Genomic DNA, 16,439 nt, shown 5'->3' on the forward strand with positions numbered 1-16,439 from the left:
AAAAAAGGCAATATTGATAGCTTTTTGGAAGGTCTAATTTACTATAAGGCATTAGCCAGTATTCTGAATATTTTGAGGCAAAGTAGCCTTTGTATAAAGTCACTTCTGTCATCCACAAAGATATTAAAATAATTGTTGCAGTTTTTAGTAACATCAAAATTAAGATGCTTCCTTCTTTAGAAATGGGAAAAATAAATAATTAGAACTCTTTCAGGAAACAAAATGGGATTGCCAATTTGTTCTCCTTAGTTCCTTCATTAAAGAACAACTCCAGTGAAACACTAGAGACAATCTAATCATTATATAAAATTAAAATAAATCACTTGAAAAAAATGTTAATGTCTCTTAATTAAAATGCAAATACATAATTAACTATAAACTAGGAAGCTGGAAACTTGATAGTCATTTGAGCCACAATTCAGCAAAGCTCTTGAGCCTAAATCTGTGCCCATGACTTCTGCCTTAGGCTACATACAGACATTATCTTTCTACTGGTAGAATTGCTTTTCTCCTGGTAGGAACTCTGAGCATTCATTTAATTTCTCTTGAGGCAAATATGCTCCCTCTGAAAGTCAGAGTAATCCCAGGATGACATCTGAAAGGTCTCTCCTATGAAAGAATACATGCATGCACACTAGACTGAAGTCTTCATAAAGTTTATCAAGTGTCGTACTGCATGGCAGCCCCAGTTACATGGCTAATTTTAAAGATGTGACTAGTTAAATTGTCTTCAGGAAGATTACTCATAAGTTTGGCATGTGTTTTAGTACCTTGCTTGAATCAGATTTCTGTATGTACTATAGAAATGAGGAACACTAGATCCTGTGATTAGGACAAGGGAGGGGTTTTTGTGAATTCTGTATTTTAAAAAAATTAGTTAATTAAACACAATATATTTTTTCTGTGATCACCTCCCTTCTCCCCGAATTCTCCCAATTGTATAAACTTGAAACTGTGCAACTTGAACCCCAAGGATCTCTGAGAATGCATGAGGTGTTTTTCAACTGATAAAATTTCTCCCTATTTGAGATTACTCTTAAAGTAATTAACAAGCAAGAAATACTTTTTAAAAATATAATGCATACTGACAATATTAACTTCTGATGAACTGATCACAAAGAACTTTTAAGGAGTGGTCTGTGTTGTCCTAGTTTATGAAGGATTTTTAAAATCTGGCTTTATTTTGAATTTGCACAAAAGATGATTCTTAATTCTACAAACAGCAATCTAAAAAAAGAATGCATTTTAGATGGTTTGAATTATTTGTCATTCTATTGTGACTTTTGTTTGCTATTTTACTACAATATGGGTGTGTCTACACGAGATGTTTACTTTGCAAGTCTCCCCGCCAGCTGGGGCGGCTCTGACCAGGCTTCACATGTTGCACATGAATAAATTCCAGAGCTTATTGTTCTGAGTTATTTGCTCCCAGGAGCATGTTCAAATGGTGCACACAGGCGCAGTAAAGTCTGGAGCAATAAGCTCCAGAGTTCATTCACGTGCACTAAGTGCACATGTAGATGCGCCCCATGAAAACAGAAATAAAAAGTGATTTGTGATTGAAAGATCAAAATGTTTACAATATCATTTCAGCAATGACAGAACTTCTCCTATTTTTTCCCTGACAGAAGTTGGACAAATGGATCTGATTTCACAAAAACATTTTGATTTTGATATAACCATGTGTTTTGAGACTATATGATCTGACAAAGTTCACAGAGAAATGTTATCATGAATAACTTGCTTTTTCTAGTTTTATTTTATAAATAAGGTTTTGGATGCTCATTCGGTGCCTTCTTCCTTCCTGCCTGTCTGCCTGCCTTCTGAATATCTTGCTTACCACATCACTGAAGGCTGTCTTCTGGACAGTTTCATTTATGACAGTTGGGATCTTCAAAATTATTTTTTACATAATATGTATATGACAGGTGTCAGGGCTTGTTTTTATTTCAGAGTTTTGAACAGGTAATAATTGCTAGGGGGAACTTGATAATGCCTCTCCTTAACATATAAAACATTTGCATCATTATGCATGATGATGCTTATCCAGGTTCTAGAACATACTAGAAGCCCAGTATTAGATGCAGTTATATAGAAATAGTGATGGATCTAAATTCCATTAGAAGACGCAGTTCCATGAAAGTTGGTCTACTTCATGAAATCAGGACACTGTGTAAAGTCGGGTTAAGGAAACAGAGAACAAAAGTTATGAATAGTTGAGAAACATCTCATCCCAGTATTTCTAAAATAAAAATGTGATTGTTTTTGTTTTTAAACAAGTTTTACATTGTTGTAACTGTCAAATTAAATGGTACAAAATCAAAGTCATAATGGAAGCAACATTTTAGTTTTCACCAAAATGAAAATTTCTATCAATTGAAAACAACATTTCTGTCACATTTTTCTTCATGGAAAACTTTAAAATTTTTACTCTAATACAGATAAGGCCAACTTCAAAATCTTGAAATCCTTTACATCTTGAAATCCTTTCACACAGCTATATCCCATTTTTCTGTCCACAGGATGTATGTAAAAGTATTCAGACAAAGGCATTTCCTTTTAATGACAAACACTGTGTATTTTTATTTGTTTGTTATTATCTAAGTAACAAGAAGCTTTAAAAAATAAATCTCGATAGATAGTGCTGAAGTAATGTTCAGTGAGCATAAATCCCCTCTCATCTGACTGACTGCTTGATTAGAGTTCTCATGTGTTGCTTTTCTGTATATAAGTGCTTATAGTCTGTGCTATAGTTCCCAGGCTGCTACTTGGAAAAGCTTTTTATAAATGGCTTTTCCTTTTTACATGACAAATTACTATTACACATGATGTTCTCTAGAGTAGGTATCTAGGTAACAATGATGATACTGCTCCTTGCAGAAGAGGGGGTGTAGGAGACAGGGAATAATCAATGATTTTTTCCAGTGATACGAGGAAAACTGAATCTCTTGGATTTGGCAGGTTACTTTGACATATCTGTCAAGAATTAACTATCCTGGTGACCTTTTTGATGCCTAGTTTGAACCATGATGATGATGATATTTATGGGTTTGGCTCTGTCTGACTGTATTCCCCAGTAACTCGGGAGTTCATTTTGCTTTCTTCCCTAGCAATTTAGTCTCAGACTGAACATAGGTAAGCAGGGTACTACAAAATGCGCAGTTGTGGTATCCACTCTTCTCCAATCTGCTCCTATTCAGAGTAATTAATAGAAAATCTTTGTTTTTGAGGTTCTGTACAGCACAGACTAAGCATACAGAAAATTAGACTGAAATTAATCTCTCTCCTGTAATTCTAGATTACTTTTAGAAGTGCACACAGCTTCTAGCAATACATTTGTGCTTCTGAATTTTATGAGTTTCATCTCCCAGAATAATTTAAAGTTCAAAATTACACAAAATATAGCCCTTAAACAATATTTGAGCTATAGAATGGTGAATATATTATGAGAAAAAATCAGATTGCACATTTCTTGACCTAGGTAAGCATTAGGCAGGGCTGGAGTTGTTTGTGGAAATCACCAGCAGAAATACTAAAATAATTAAATTTTGTTTTGTTCAAGTATTTTCTCTTTCAGCACTGTATAGTAGGCTGACATGTAAACTTCTCCCTTCGTTACTTACTCCTATCAAACTGTTTGATAGCTTCTAAAAATACAGTTAAGCTGCTGCTCCTAATATAGTCTTCTAGTTTCCATAACATACTGTCCCCTGCAAAGCTGTTCCCCACAGACTTTCCAACATCTTTTTGAAATTCCACCTCCTTAGAATTTATTCTAAAGAATGCATTTCTCTTTCCTTTGGAAGAATCACTGCTAGATGAACATATAGAGCTTATATGCTTAGAGGTCATGTGGCTTTAATTTTTTTGGAGATTAGCTGGAAAGCAAGGAAAATGAGCAACAATGTTTGAATAAATACATGTATAAAACAACAGATACAGATAAAGTAGGAAAGTTTTCCCAGAGCTTTGACAGAAATTTAATTTTATTGGGATGGAATGACTGGCTCGTAAAGTCAGGATAGATACTTTCATGAAGAGTATGGCTTTTGAAAAATTAGCTATTAACAGTTTTATCTTGTAGTAGCCAACGGTTTTGCAGATGACTTTCAAAGATGCAAACTCAGGATGCAATACACACTGTTTGCTACCTTCCACCTCAGTATTTGGAAGTGGTGAATAGTTTCAGTCAGTCTTTCTGGTCTATGAAAATATGTGTTTATGTTTTCATATGCTCCTCAATACTGGCACTTGACTTTGAAGCTTTTGAAAATGGTTTTGTTCCTCACTGGGACAAAAAGAAAACATTTTGGTGAACTAACTTTAGAATCGAAAGTGCACATGGGCCTCTGCCAGTCTCTGCAGGGCTGGTGGTGGCAGCTGGAAGGAGCTACTGCTGCCTGGGCTGCCTAGAAAGGTAGCCCAGTGGCAGAGCCACCTCAGCCCTGCTGTACACCCAAGGGTAGTGGGATGTGCCACGGGTTGGATGGTGCCTGGGGCAGGACTGAGAGACCCACTGTGGGCCAGTCAAAGTAATGCCACGGGCTGGATTTGGCCCACAGGCCATATTTTGCCCACCCCTGCTTTAAATTGATTTAAATTGGGTTAACCCCATCTAGTGAATGCCTCCACATGTACATGAGTTCACAGTACATCCCCAGGGCTGGAAAAACCTAGTCACTCACCTCAGCTGTGAGACTGTGCTGTTTCTACCTCCTTGATCCTGACTTGGCAATTTTTAGCACTCTGATTACTGCCTTCTCCCTCCCCTCTGCCCAAAGCAGGCAAATCCCCTTCCCCACAGACCCATCAGCTCCCACTCCAATTTTATATACATACACATTTGCCACATTCAATATATGATCACATGGATTAATTTAATCTGCATAATCATAGATTGGGTCTTGGTTGTGCAGGTGTTTGCAGATGCTGGGAGCCATGCCATGATGACATATTGACTCAGCATCAGCTGTCACTGGGGTGTTAGAGGTTACTTATTGAATGGCCAACCTTACTTGTTAGAGAACTTACATTATGGTACCTTAAAGAATTTTGTTCAAATATTGCATCAGCTAAAATTGTCTTTGAGTTCTTTTGGATCATAGCACAAACTGGTATAAATATAGACTGAAATCCTAATGCTTAAAAAAAAAAAGACATCTCCAGGCTTAACTATCTGGTTTCTCTGTTTTTCTTCAAACTTTGTTTCATCTCTACATTGTCAAGAGACCTCAAACTGTGTACTTTCCAGATGATCTTTCTCCAAAAGTATGCTGAAAGTATAAAGGATATTAAATACTATCACAGAAGACAAGTATTTTAATTTATTTTTTTTAATATTGGAATAGTAAATTGCTCAAATACCTTCTCCCAGAGAATTCTTCCTAATAAAATGAAGAATGGTCTTCCTTACAGTACAGTACTTAATGCCATTTGAATTGGTAGAAAATTAATTTGAATACTCTGTGTACTCAGTGAGACTGGATTTGAGTATTTCTGTTCAGTGGAATGTATGGTCTATTAAAGTAAGGTCACTTGCGTGATGATGACTTGTATAAGCTGAGGCACTTCACTGAAATCCCAGGGTCAAAATCTTTTCATGCAGTTTTTCTTTGTGTTAAAAATGTTATTTGCTTGTCCTTGAAAAAGGACTGCCATTTGCTTCAATTGGATATGGGGGAAGGGACTATTTGGTGTATGTGCCTTCTATTTTTACATTGATCAGTACAAAGAACACGTGGCTATGGTCTATATTTGTTTTCTGTACTATGCTCTACTCATTGATCTTGACCAATGCTACATTTTCACAATATTGTTTTGTCAGTAAAACATATTTGAGCAAATACAGCAAAGAATCAATTGAAATTCGTTGTTCCTAAATGCTATAACCTAAGTGTTACTGAATTGTCAAAGTGCAACCAAATCAAATAAGTTTTTGGCCTAAAAAAATGCCAATAGTGTAGACAGACAAAATAGGACCAATGGGAATATTGTATAGCTCAACCAGATCAGAATAAACTTTTTATAGCTGAGCAACTCTCAGCAATAACCAAGAGCTTGTGATAGTTGTTGCGGAAATGATGAAACAGCATCAGTTCTTTAAAAGTAATGAACAAAGACTTAATCTCTATCATTTAGTTTTGTCTCTGTCTGACAATGTGTGTGTGTGGAGGGGAAAGGGAGGTGTAAAAACAGTGCCACCTTTATTTATTTTTAAGTGTTATTGGAAGACAAACTGTAACAGGGCACTTAAGGCACTTGCTACTTTAAGTGGAGGAAAGGCTTCTTAGAAAGCTCAGGCAGCAATCAGGGAAGTCACCTGACCAGCCAGGGGCTGGGCTTGAGGAGGATGTATATCAAGGGCTTGAGCTGGGCAGGTAGTCTAGCCCTGAGAGCCATGGAGGGAAGAATCTTTGAGCAGCAGCAAGGCTCCTGATACCATCTGAATGGGGGGGAAGCAAGATCAGAGATTTAGGGTTTGAGGGCATTAATACACAAACTTAATTGCGTTTGCTCTACATGCGAGCTGAAGCAAACTGCACTGCACCGCTTGCAGTTGTATAAGTGGTGAAATGCACTTCAGGACACAGAAAATGGCAGCAGTGCCCGTTTGAACTAAAGCAACTCTGATGCACTTTAGTTCAAAAGTGCACCACTGCGATTTTCTCAGTGGCCAGTGCTGTGGTGCCTACATGAATAAAAATGCCCTGAGACTGCAGGGGTGGTGCAGGTCTCAAGTGGCTTGGGAGTGGGGCCAAGGCCCAAAGGATAGGAGCCAAGGCCAAGGAGTAGAAATCCATCTGTGATGAGAGAAAACCAGGGTCAGAGATCTGTAGCCCAGGAGGGGCATTGGCCTGGGTTAGGAACCCATCTGCAAGTATAAGAAGGACCTGAACTCCAGAGCAGGATGAAGTCAGACAGGGGCCCAGCAGGTGGGGGAGGCAGAAACTGGGTCAAAGACCCAGGACCACATGTGGGAGTAGCCAGGAGAGGTGAAGTGCCTGCGTCTAGGTGGAGGAGGTAGAGGCTTGCCCCTGGGAGGAGCAGAGAGTGCAGGCATGAAAAAGTGATCAGTAACAGCTGTGAGGCTTGGGCATGGCTAGGAGGGGAGATGAGGTGGCCACATAATTGGCCCTGAAGGCAAAGAGCAGCGACACCAGTGCTCATGAGTGAGATCTTGCTTGGGAAGCCCTGGTGTAGATTCCTGTTTCTAAGTACAGCTACATCAAGGCATGGCATGTGAAAAGGGAAGATGCCCAAAGACAGCAAAGCAGACAAGAGCTGAAGGGCTTCAAGGGGCTTCACAGCTACCCCTGGGGTGGGACCCTGCTATACAAACCAAAACATTGTATTTGTCAATAATTTTGTAAGGTGCAATAAATACATTTAAATGTTAATTTAGAAAACAAGATGTTTGAAGCACAATGGTGATTCATGGGAGCAAGAAAAAGGAAAGCTTGTGCCTTTAGGGTGCATACAAGTGTTACATTTAGATTTACCTAACCTTGGGCATGAAGGCAATAACGCAGCTTAAACTGCCCAAAAAACTGTGCACCCAATTTAAGTTAGTTCATATCAGGAGGTGAACTAACTTTAGATTGATCTTGGTTAAACCAGTGTAAAATGGGTTAACCTGATCTATCAAATGCCTGTATGCATTCACAGAACAGCCCTGGGTCTGGAAAAGCCCAGCCCAGGACTGCGCTGTTCCTATCCCCACAATCCCGACTGGGCTATTTTTACTTCCACCATGGACCCACTTGCTCTCTTGCCTGGACCTGTCAGCTCCCTCTGCTGACCTGCCAGCTCACCTAGATCTCACCAGTACCCCTGTCTCCCCAGGTTACTTATCTTGGCCTGCCCATACTGCTTCCAACAGTGGTGAATGCCTGCATGTGCTGCTTCTAGTTTAGGTTTAGGCAGCTTAAAGTAAGCTGCCTAAACCTGAACAGGTCCAGTGAATGCTTGTTCTCACTCTGAAGGTGCTGAGTTGCATGAGCCGAACTTCTACTGCACTTTATAGGAGATTTGCTGGAGCACAGGGTTTGCATACAGTGCCCAAAAACTGTCTTTACAAATTGGAAGACAAGGAATGAGAAGCAGGTAAGAGATGTATATAGTGTAAAGTGTTTTCTTCAAACTCTTGCCATGTGGACATTCTCTCTTGTACACATACTATTATTGCACTTAGAAACTGAATTTCTAACCTACTGCTTTATGCACTGACGCAACACTCGGTAGAATAGCAGAAAGGCTAGCTTTAACTACTACCAACAAGTTACAAAACTAAATAACAGAAAAATATTCTTTCCCAATGTAAAATAAGCTATTAGTCCTTAGTATTATCTTAGCTGCACAAAGATTTTTACCCAAAGCAGGCAAGAAGCAGTTCTTGTACAGCCTCATGGTGTGGATCATTCACTTTTGGCTGGGTGGCACAGGATGGCTTTTTGATCTTCCCTGGACTGCACCAACACCTTGCTAGCAGTGTCTTGCTTTTTACACTGTTTTAATTGCATAGCTTCAAAGCTTTCCTTCTTGACAGTTGGTTAATCAGAGTCCGAACAAAGCAGGCAAGGACAGAATTAATGTATTACACAATTGTATCTTGTTTGTGTATTTGTGAAGTTTGTAAGCTTTCGATCAGTTTGGAATCAAATAGGATGGCTATTGATGAATGAGATATCTTTAGGAAGCGGATCACAGAATACTGTTTTTTAGTAGTTATTTTAACAATGGAACCTAATAAATAGCAGCATCTAATGGCTTATGGAGATAGAGAAGTTCAGAGACCATTGGATACAATAGAAGTCTGTTTCAGGATAATACATACTGGTTTAGCACAATAAGCATTTAAAGACTGAGTGCCTATTCTGAGAAATATACCTTAATTAATAAATGCAAATATGAGGTAGTGAGGAACAAAGGCCACTGGGGACAATAAGCATGAGTTAGGTTAGATGCAGTCACATAGACTGATTTAGTATAGAACTTTAGACAAATATTGGAAGTTTGCTTTCGGAAATACAGGGAATGTGTTAACCAGGATATACTTAGTCATGTTTTCAGTGCACCTTGGCTTTTGTCTCTTACACACTTTGCTTTGAAGTGGATACTTTAGGTCTTTTGTTTTATTTAGTGACACTTAGCTCAATGGATACATAAATGTAGTTTGTAGGTTTCTCCTACAGAAAGCCACCTTTCTGGCTTGCTCTGAATCTTGTTACATTTATGCAATGAGTGTGTTAGGTCTCTGCCAATACTTTTAACCGTCACTTCTCAAGTGTGGTAGGAGGCTGAGAACTGTTCTTATGACTGTTGTTATCTTATGACATGGGTCTTGTACTGGGTACCTCAAGCACTCCACTCTCTCTTATGCCTAACGGGTTGCAAGCCATTAGTGGAGTTTGATTTTCTTGTGGCAATCTTTTAACCACAACCCCGTCTTGCCCCAGCCATTGTCTTGCATTTTTATGCAAGAGACACTGTCCAAGCTTTCACAGTTTTCATATGCAGCACTATAGATGAGATTTCAGTGTTAACTTTCCTGGCATTTTATTTTAGCAGTACCGTGTCAAATGTTTACTTAAGCAAACAGTGCATTTAGAAAGGATCCCAAACCAATCATAAATGCCATCTTCCCAGCATGAATTATACAGGAGCTCCTTCCAATGCTTAATGAAATACACTTCTGGCTAGGCACTGGGAGCAAGTTCCTCATATTGAGAGATTACAGGAAGGTTATTTACTGACCTAGTTCTCTTTTCATAAGAGAGTAGTTGATTGACTGCTTCATGTTGGCACCTCAGAATTCCGCATTTAGTTTGAGGACCATTTTGATGCAACTTGTAAGCTGTCATTTGAATCACGGATCAACCTAGCTGAAAATCACAATTAGTCCCATGGAAATGTTTATATTGTGAAATTTATTTTTGTTTTGTCCTGGGACCAAAAAAAAAGATATATTTAATTATGGAAAGTCTTAGAGAAACTTGATATTTCATGCCTACATATCTGTTAGAAATTCTGCCAAACTTGGTTGTCTCATTTTAGCTTGATGAACAGAATGGAAACATTTCATTTTGGGTCAGTTTGATGTAATCTGTGGTCGTTTATGCAAATATGGTGGCTCATGGGAATTTTAGTTCAGATGACCCATGTCCACCTTTCCTTATTTTGGCTGGGCTCTATATTTGGATGATGTCTTCTAATTAATTGACTCCCATGTGGTACTATGACATTTCAACTAGGGCGACTGTGATGAATCATGTCAGATATTGTTTAATTGAGAAGTTCAGCTCATGAAACCACTTATGGAATGACACTTGGTAACTAGGATTTCACGGGCCTCTGATGTTTGCCTCAACTCCAGGAGAGGTATTTTAACAGTCCCTTTCACCCAAGCCATGGCATTTAAAAATTACAGGAACCTTGAGCTGTACCCAGCTGACTTTCAAGGACCCACACATAGAATCAATCACTAGAGATTTCTTGCTTGGTGCCCTTGCTGACACTTAAGATAGGGCCAGAGATGTGGATATGATACAAATAGATATTTGCAATGCAAACCAAGAGTTGCATTTATGTTACGCTTTTTGCCAAGAAACTCCAGTTGGGAAGAGGTAACATGCTTTTCCCTCTACAAACCACTGAAACAGATATATATTTTCTTTTTGCAGTGCAAAAGGGGGGTATTTTGTGCTACAAATATACGTCTGTGACCTCCATGTCACTCCATATACAGCAATGGGATTCACAGATTCTTTAGTTATAAAAGTGCAATTTTGTAGCAACTTTGCAACATGAGCCATTCTCTGTGTTTTCCATATTAGGATGCTTTGAAAGTAGCAAGAGAAACGCATTTGTATGGTGGTTTCCCCCACCCCCTTCCTCCTTGCCCCAACCCAAAAAAGCATGAGACCTTCTGTACACTGGGTGTTTTTGAGCAGGAACAAGTTGGTGGTCTTACTTAAAAAGAAAGTTAAAACTAAAACCCCCATATATATTGTTAGAGCTGCTCTGGTTTATACACTTAGGCACAGTTCCTTTATCATCCTCACAGTCTAATACTGTCACAAGGCAGAGTCATTTTTATTTCATTTTTGAGCATCAAGTTAGGTGACTTAACAGTGATACACCAGGAAGGCAAACCACTGGTATTAACAGAAGAATGTGTTTTCCAGATCAGATTTATTGATCAAAATTAGAAAGGGATTCACCTTAATTAAGCTATCATAGCCTTTACATTGTTTCAATCAATACTGATGAACAGTGTAGGAAAGCTGTCTTAAGTACTGTTTCTCAAATATAATTAAATGAGGGCATAATGTTTTGCAGTGGAAGAGATAATGCATTTGCTGAATTTAAATTGGGGAAAACAGAAGACAAAGGTTTAGCTGTGCACTGAGATATATTGAATTAAATGTTTGGAGGTTTAAGCGAAAAGTTTTTCTTTCACTTTACAGTTTCCCCAAATTCTTGTATTTACTGTTGTACAGCGATTGCAGAAACCAAAGGATTTCAGGCTATTTTTTGTAAGATGATACCAGACAATTTAAGCTTTGTAGTCTAACCAATCACATACAAAGAATCCCACAACTACTGTAACTAATTAGGAAATGGGTATTTTGTTATACGAAGGTTCAAAACTTTCAGAGTTGCTTACATTATAAACAGCGCATGGTGATCAGGCCAGTCAGTCCACACTGGGAGAATCTAGACCTTCAGTAACCTCCTGAATGAAGGATATTCACTTCAGAAATGTAACAACACATTGGAGTGACTTCTTTGTCAGATGTGCAAGGGAGACATTTTTTATGTAAGAACAGAAAAACCTTGGGGGTACGTACAGATGGTATGTTTAGATTGACTGAACTAGGGTTAAGTTGATCTAAATGCCCTTATCTACATGCACTTTGGGGATTTAAATTGGGTCAAAAATGTCAGGTCCAATCTAAGTTAGTTCCCCTAAGAAGGTGAACTAACTTTAGTGAAGGACAAGTTAACATGCTCTGTTGAACAACTGCATGTATTTGCAGTGCAGCCCCAGGGCTGGGAAACCAGCTGCTCTCCCAGCCCTGAGGCTGTGCTATTCCTATGCTCCAGCCCCCCTCACCAGGCTATTTTTAAGACCCCAAACCCTTTCATCCTCAGGCAGACAACCCCTATTGCAGACCTGCTAACTCTGTCCCACAGATACAGTAGCCCTCCTGATTCTCCTGATTCTCCCACTCCCTCCCCTCTACAGACCTGCTATTCCCCCCTAATCCCTTCCTAAGTTGCTTACACTCATTGGGGGGGTGAGACAGGCAGGTGGTGTGTGCCCTTTGTCCAAGGTGGCCTTGGTTTCTCTTTTTGGGGACTGTGAATGAGTCCAGTTATCAAAAGGTCTGTACCCGTCCGGTCACTAACCTCCAGGCAGAAGTGTACCATCCCCGGAGCTGCGTATGTCAGAACCCGCCTGCCACGACTTTGATGATTCCTAGGTTCAGTGTTTTCTTCTGATGCGTGCAGGTCCAAAAACAAGACTTCCAGTTATCCCAGAGGTGGGATCTTTGAGGGCTCCTTCCTCCCCTACACCTTCACCCGGGCCTCCATGTCAAATCACAGTTGGCCTTCCAGTCTCTCCGCCCTCTTTAGAGAGAGTGAAGGCCAACACCTTAAATATACGAGTCCCGAAATCAACAAATCATGGGTCACACAGTCAGTTCCACTCCCGGGCACTAGGTCCCGAGTTCCTATGGTTAGTTGGCTTCAATAAAGTTCCAACGTCCTTTATCAGGGAACTCCTTTCCGTCCCCTCAGAGTCCTCCCCTTCCTGGGGTAATTCCTTCACTTGCCGGGATGCACTATGGCTGAGACTAGCAGCCCTATAAGCTGAGCTGCCTGCCGTGCAGACCCAGCCGTGGTGAGGCGCCTCCGGCTGCCACGACTCCCACAATCAACTTCGGGGCCTATTGCCCCTGTTGTCTCGCCCCTCCAGGGCCTTACCTTTGCCCCAGAATGTACGGGCCGGTCACATGTCAGTGTGCCTCCGCTGCGCTGGGCTTCTGCCGGTAATCTGCTCCCGCACCGGCACTTCTGGTTCCCCGCTCCTTCGTTCCGGTCTGGCTTTTAAGCCAGCCGGTTTCGCCTCACACCTGCAACAGGTGAGTAAGTGCCCCGCCCCCTGGGGCCATGGGTGGGCTGTCGCTGTGGAGCCTTCTGCCCCGCGGGTCTCGGGGCTTGACCGCCCCGCTGCACTCACACAGGGACTCTTTCCTGCTCTGAAATCCATCCTTTTTTATCTTTTGTTCCCTCTGACTATCTCTGAGCATTGTTGCTTGGTCTTCCTGTGGTTCTTATACTGTCCACCTTCTGTCCTGTCAGCATATCTGTTTCTTTGTTTCAACAAACCCATCACATGCACACATCTTAATTTGTTTATTTACCCATCTCTTAATTAGGTCTGTTCACCCAAACCAGGAATTTCAAGAGACTGTTGCCTAATGCTACCTCATCTCACATTATGCCCGCTTGTCCGTTGGCCTCAGACACAAGGGCTGCCGGTTCCAGACACAGTGGGCCTTGAAGAAAATGGTCACAAACAGGCTTTTAGAAACCAGTTAACCCTTGCCATCTCCCTGGACCATTGCCCTAATGTCTCAAGGCACCTATCATATTTAGGACATACTGCCATTGAGGTTAATGGCATTTTTTCTATTGACTTTAAAAATACTTAATATTCAAATTTGTTGTTAATAACCAATTTGCTAAATAAGGTTGATCAAAATACACATCTTGCACTTGTTTTCATAAGTTCATATAATTGACAGTCACAGCTGATTCATCTCCCTTTCTCACAGTGACTTTGAATAACTGCAGCCATTAATATTAGTCTTCTACATCTTGTTCTGCACTTGACTTACAACATGTACTCACATGTATATATGTGTTATGTTTTATCAATACCATCGAGTTGTTCATGCATAATACATATGCATGTGCAAAAGAAGTTGTTCTCCAAATATTCTTTGGAACTACAATATATATAGTCATGAATAAATGGTTTTTTTTTACCTGGAGCTTGAATTGAAGTTAGACATTATGGGAAGACTAAAGATGAAATAATAGGATTATTTTAAATTTACACAAGTGGAGAAATAATTTGTATACCTTGCTGAATATTAATAAAGCATGTAGCAGAGCAGGATAAAGACTGATAAATTGTATTATACAAGTTATCTGCACGGAATTCCAAAGAAAATGGTTTGCTCATACTTCAAAGGTAGTCACTATTTTTTTGGCTTGAATTGTGGTAGGTGCAGACTATATCAATTCTAAAATATAGTTAGACATGAAATATCTACTACAGTAAAAATACCAAAACCAGTATGAAAAGGAGAGTGGAAACTCTTTCTAGCTAGCCACTAAAACAGAACTGTGTTCTAGATGTAGGAGTTTTGGGGGAGGCAAAACCCACCATATAATTTCCCCCCTCTCCTCCTATTTTTTCTCTTGATCTCAAGACGGAAGAGAGAATAGATCTTGCTTTGGACTTCAAAGCTTTATTTTAATTTCAAATAGCCTTTTTTAACACTGTGTAAATCACTAAAACAGCTTCACGGGTCTGGCTTCAAGACAGCTAATACTTTCAACTCATTTAAATCAAGGCCTGGGGCCTTTAAATAGAGGAAACAGCTGTAACAGTTTCTAAAATGTATATGAGATGCACTGCCATTATAGCATGGTGTTGGAAGCTTCTGAGAGAGAGGGAGCACCTAGGTAGCTGCTTTAGATACTCTGAAATCTAGTTTGCTTTTTTATATTTGATACAATAGCAATCACATTAATAGAATGTGAGGTTCCTTTTCCAACAATGGTTTATAGCACTTCAGAAATAAGTTTCTGCTTTGCCTCAGCATTTCTTTCTCAAGAGAGATCAGAGCACAGACTCTGACTGTATTAATGTTGTCCTTGAATAAAGATCTTGTGGCCTTTTACCCTATTAAAATAAAATATAATTGAAAACGGTCAAATGCAGTAAGTGGACACTCTTTTCTGAGAGACTGGATTAAGATTTCTCTGAAAATAAATTTCTGGCAGGGAAAGAAGATTCTAATTTTCTTTCTTCTTCCTTTTTCTTTCTATATGTTCAGATGGAAGACGTCATAGCCCGTATGCAAGACGAGAAAAATGGGATTCCTATTCGTACAGTTAAAAGTTTTCTTTCCAAGATACCCAGTGTCTTTTCAGGTAAGATTCAAAGTATGTTTTGTACTGCTCAAACGATTTGGCTCTAGCCAGTACAAAGGGGTGTTTATGCAGAAATAAATTATTTAACAAAAGCTTTTTTTTTTAAATCCATGAACATATCTGATCTGGCAGAAAATGTGAATCCATTGACAATTTGAATTGTTGGATAATAGGCCATTGTTGAGCATTGTTATGTAGTTTCTTATGTGCTGGAAAGGATTTACACAGGTTTTTTTGTAAAGTGTTCAGTGACTTAAGACAATGACTAAAGAAAGGCGGTATGTTAGTGTAACAGTTGCATTCAAATCTGATTATAAAACAAATTAAAATATGAGTGCAGTAAGTTTGCTTGTTTGTCTAGTCCAATATATGAAGAAGATAACTCCCATCTCATGGGAGGATCACTCACCAAAATCTGAGCGGCCGCAAAGCTTCCTCTCATATGTGGATGACCTCTACCTGACTCAAGAAGTCTATGGGCCAACGAGAGCCGAAGCGCTGCTTGACCTGGTACTGGCTACTGGGGATGACCTAATCAGTGACCTAGTGATCAGTGGGAAGCTGGGTGACAGCAACCATGAGCTGATCACCTTCACCATCTGCTGTAAAGCTGGCAAGTCAGTCAGCAACATGGAAGTCCTTGACTTCAGGAAAGCCGACTTTGACAAGCTCAGGAGGCTGGTCAGTCAGGCCCTAAGGGACCTCTCCCCAGGGAGAGGGGAGTTTAAGAAGAGTGGTTGCTCCTCAAGGAAGTGATCCTCAATGCACAAGCTAAGTCTATTCCATCTTGGAGGAAAAGCAGCAAAAGGGCACAGCAGCCCCCCTGGCTCTCCAGGGACATAGCAGACCTCCTGAGGCTAAAAACAAAGGATGGAGGACAGGATTCACCTCCAAGGAGGATTATTTTGCACTGATCTCATCCTGCAGGGAGCAAACCAGGAAAGCCAAGGCTGCAACTGAACTCCAACTAGCTTTCAGTGTCAAGGACAATAAAAAGCCCCTTTTCAGATATATAGGGAGCCAGAGGAAAAGCAAGGGCAACACTGCTGAACCAGATGGGGCAACTGACAACTGATGCCCAGGAAAAAGCCAATCTATTAAATGGGTACTTTGCGTCAGTCTTTCATCAGTCCCAGCCCATACCTACTATGGGACGGGGAGGTCCAGGTAAGGGAGATCCCCTTTCCTCCATTAATGCTGACCTC

At 40.1% G+C, this 16,439-nt stretch overlaps 1 protein-coding gene across 4 annotated transcripts in view; it reads left to right on the forward strand.

The window, feature by feature from the left end:
• RGS7 (regulator of G-protein signaling 7) overlaps positions 1–16,439 on the forward strand; it is a 494,829-nt gene that overhangs the window by 208,585 nt on the left and 269,805 nt on the right. For all 4 annotated transcript variants that reach the window (XM_019549803.1, XM_019549804.1, XM_019549805.1 and 1 more), the window contains exon 3: positions 15,138–15,234. In XM_019549803.1, the coding sequence (XP_019405348.1) occupies positions 15,138–15,234 (97 nt within the window). The remainder of the gene's footprint in view (positions 1–15,137; positions 15,235–16,439) is intronic.

Source organism: Crocodylus porosus, unplaced genomic scaffold (assembly GCF_001723895.1).
Source record: "Crocodylus porosus isolate Cpor-Errol unplaced genomic scaffold, CroPor_comp1, whole genome shotgun sequence".
NCBI classification, from domain to species: Eukaryota; Metazoa; Chordata; order Crocodylia; family Crocodylidae; genus Crocodylus; species Crocodylus porosus.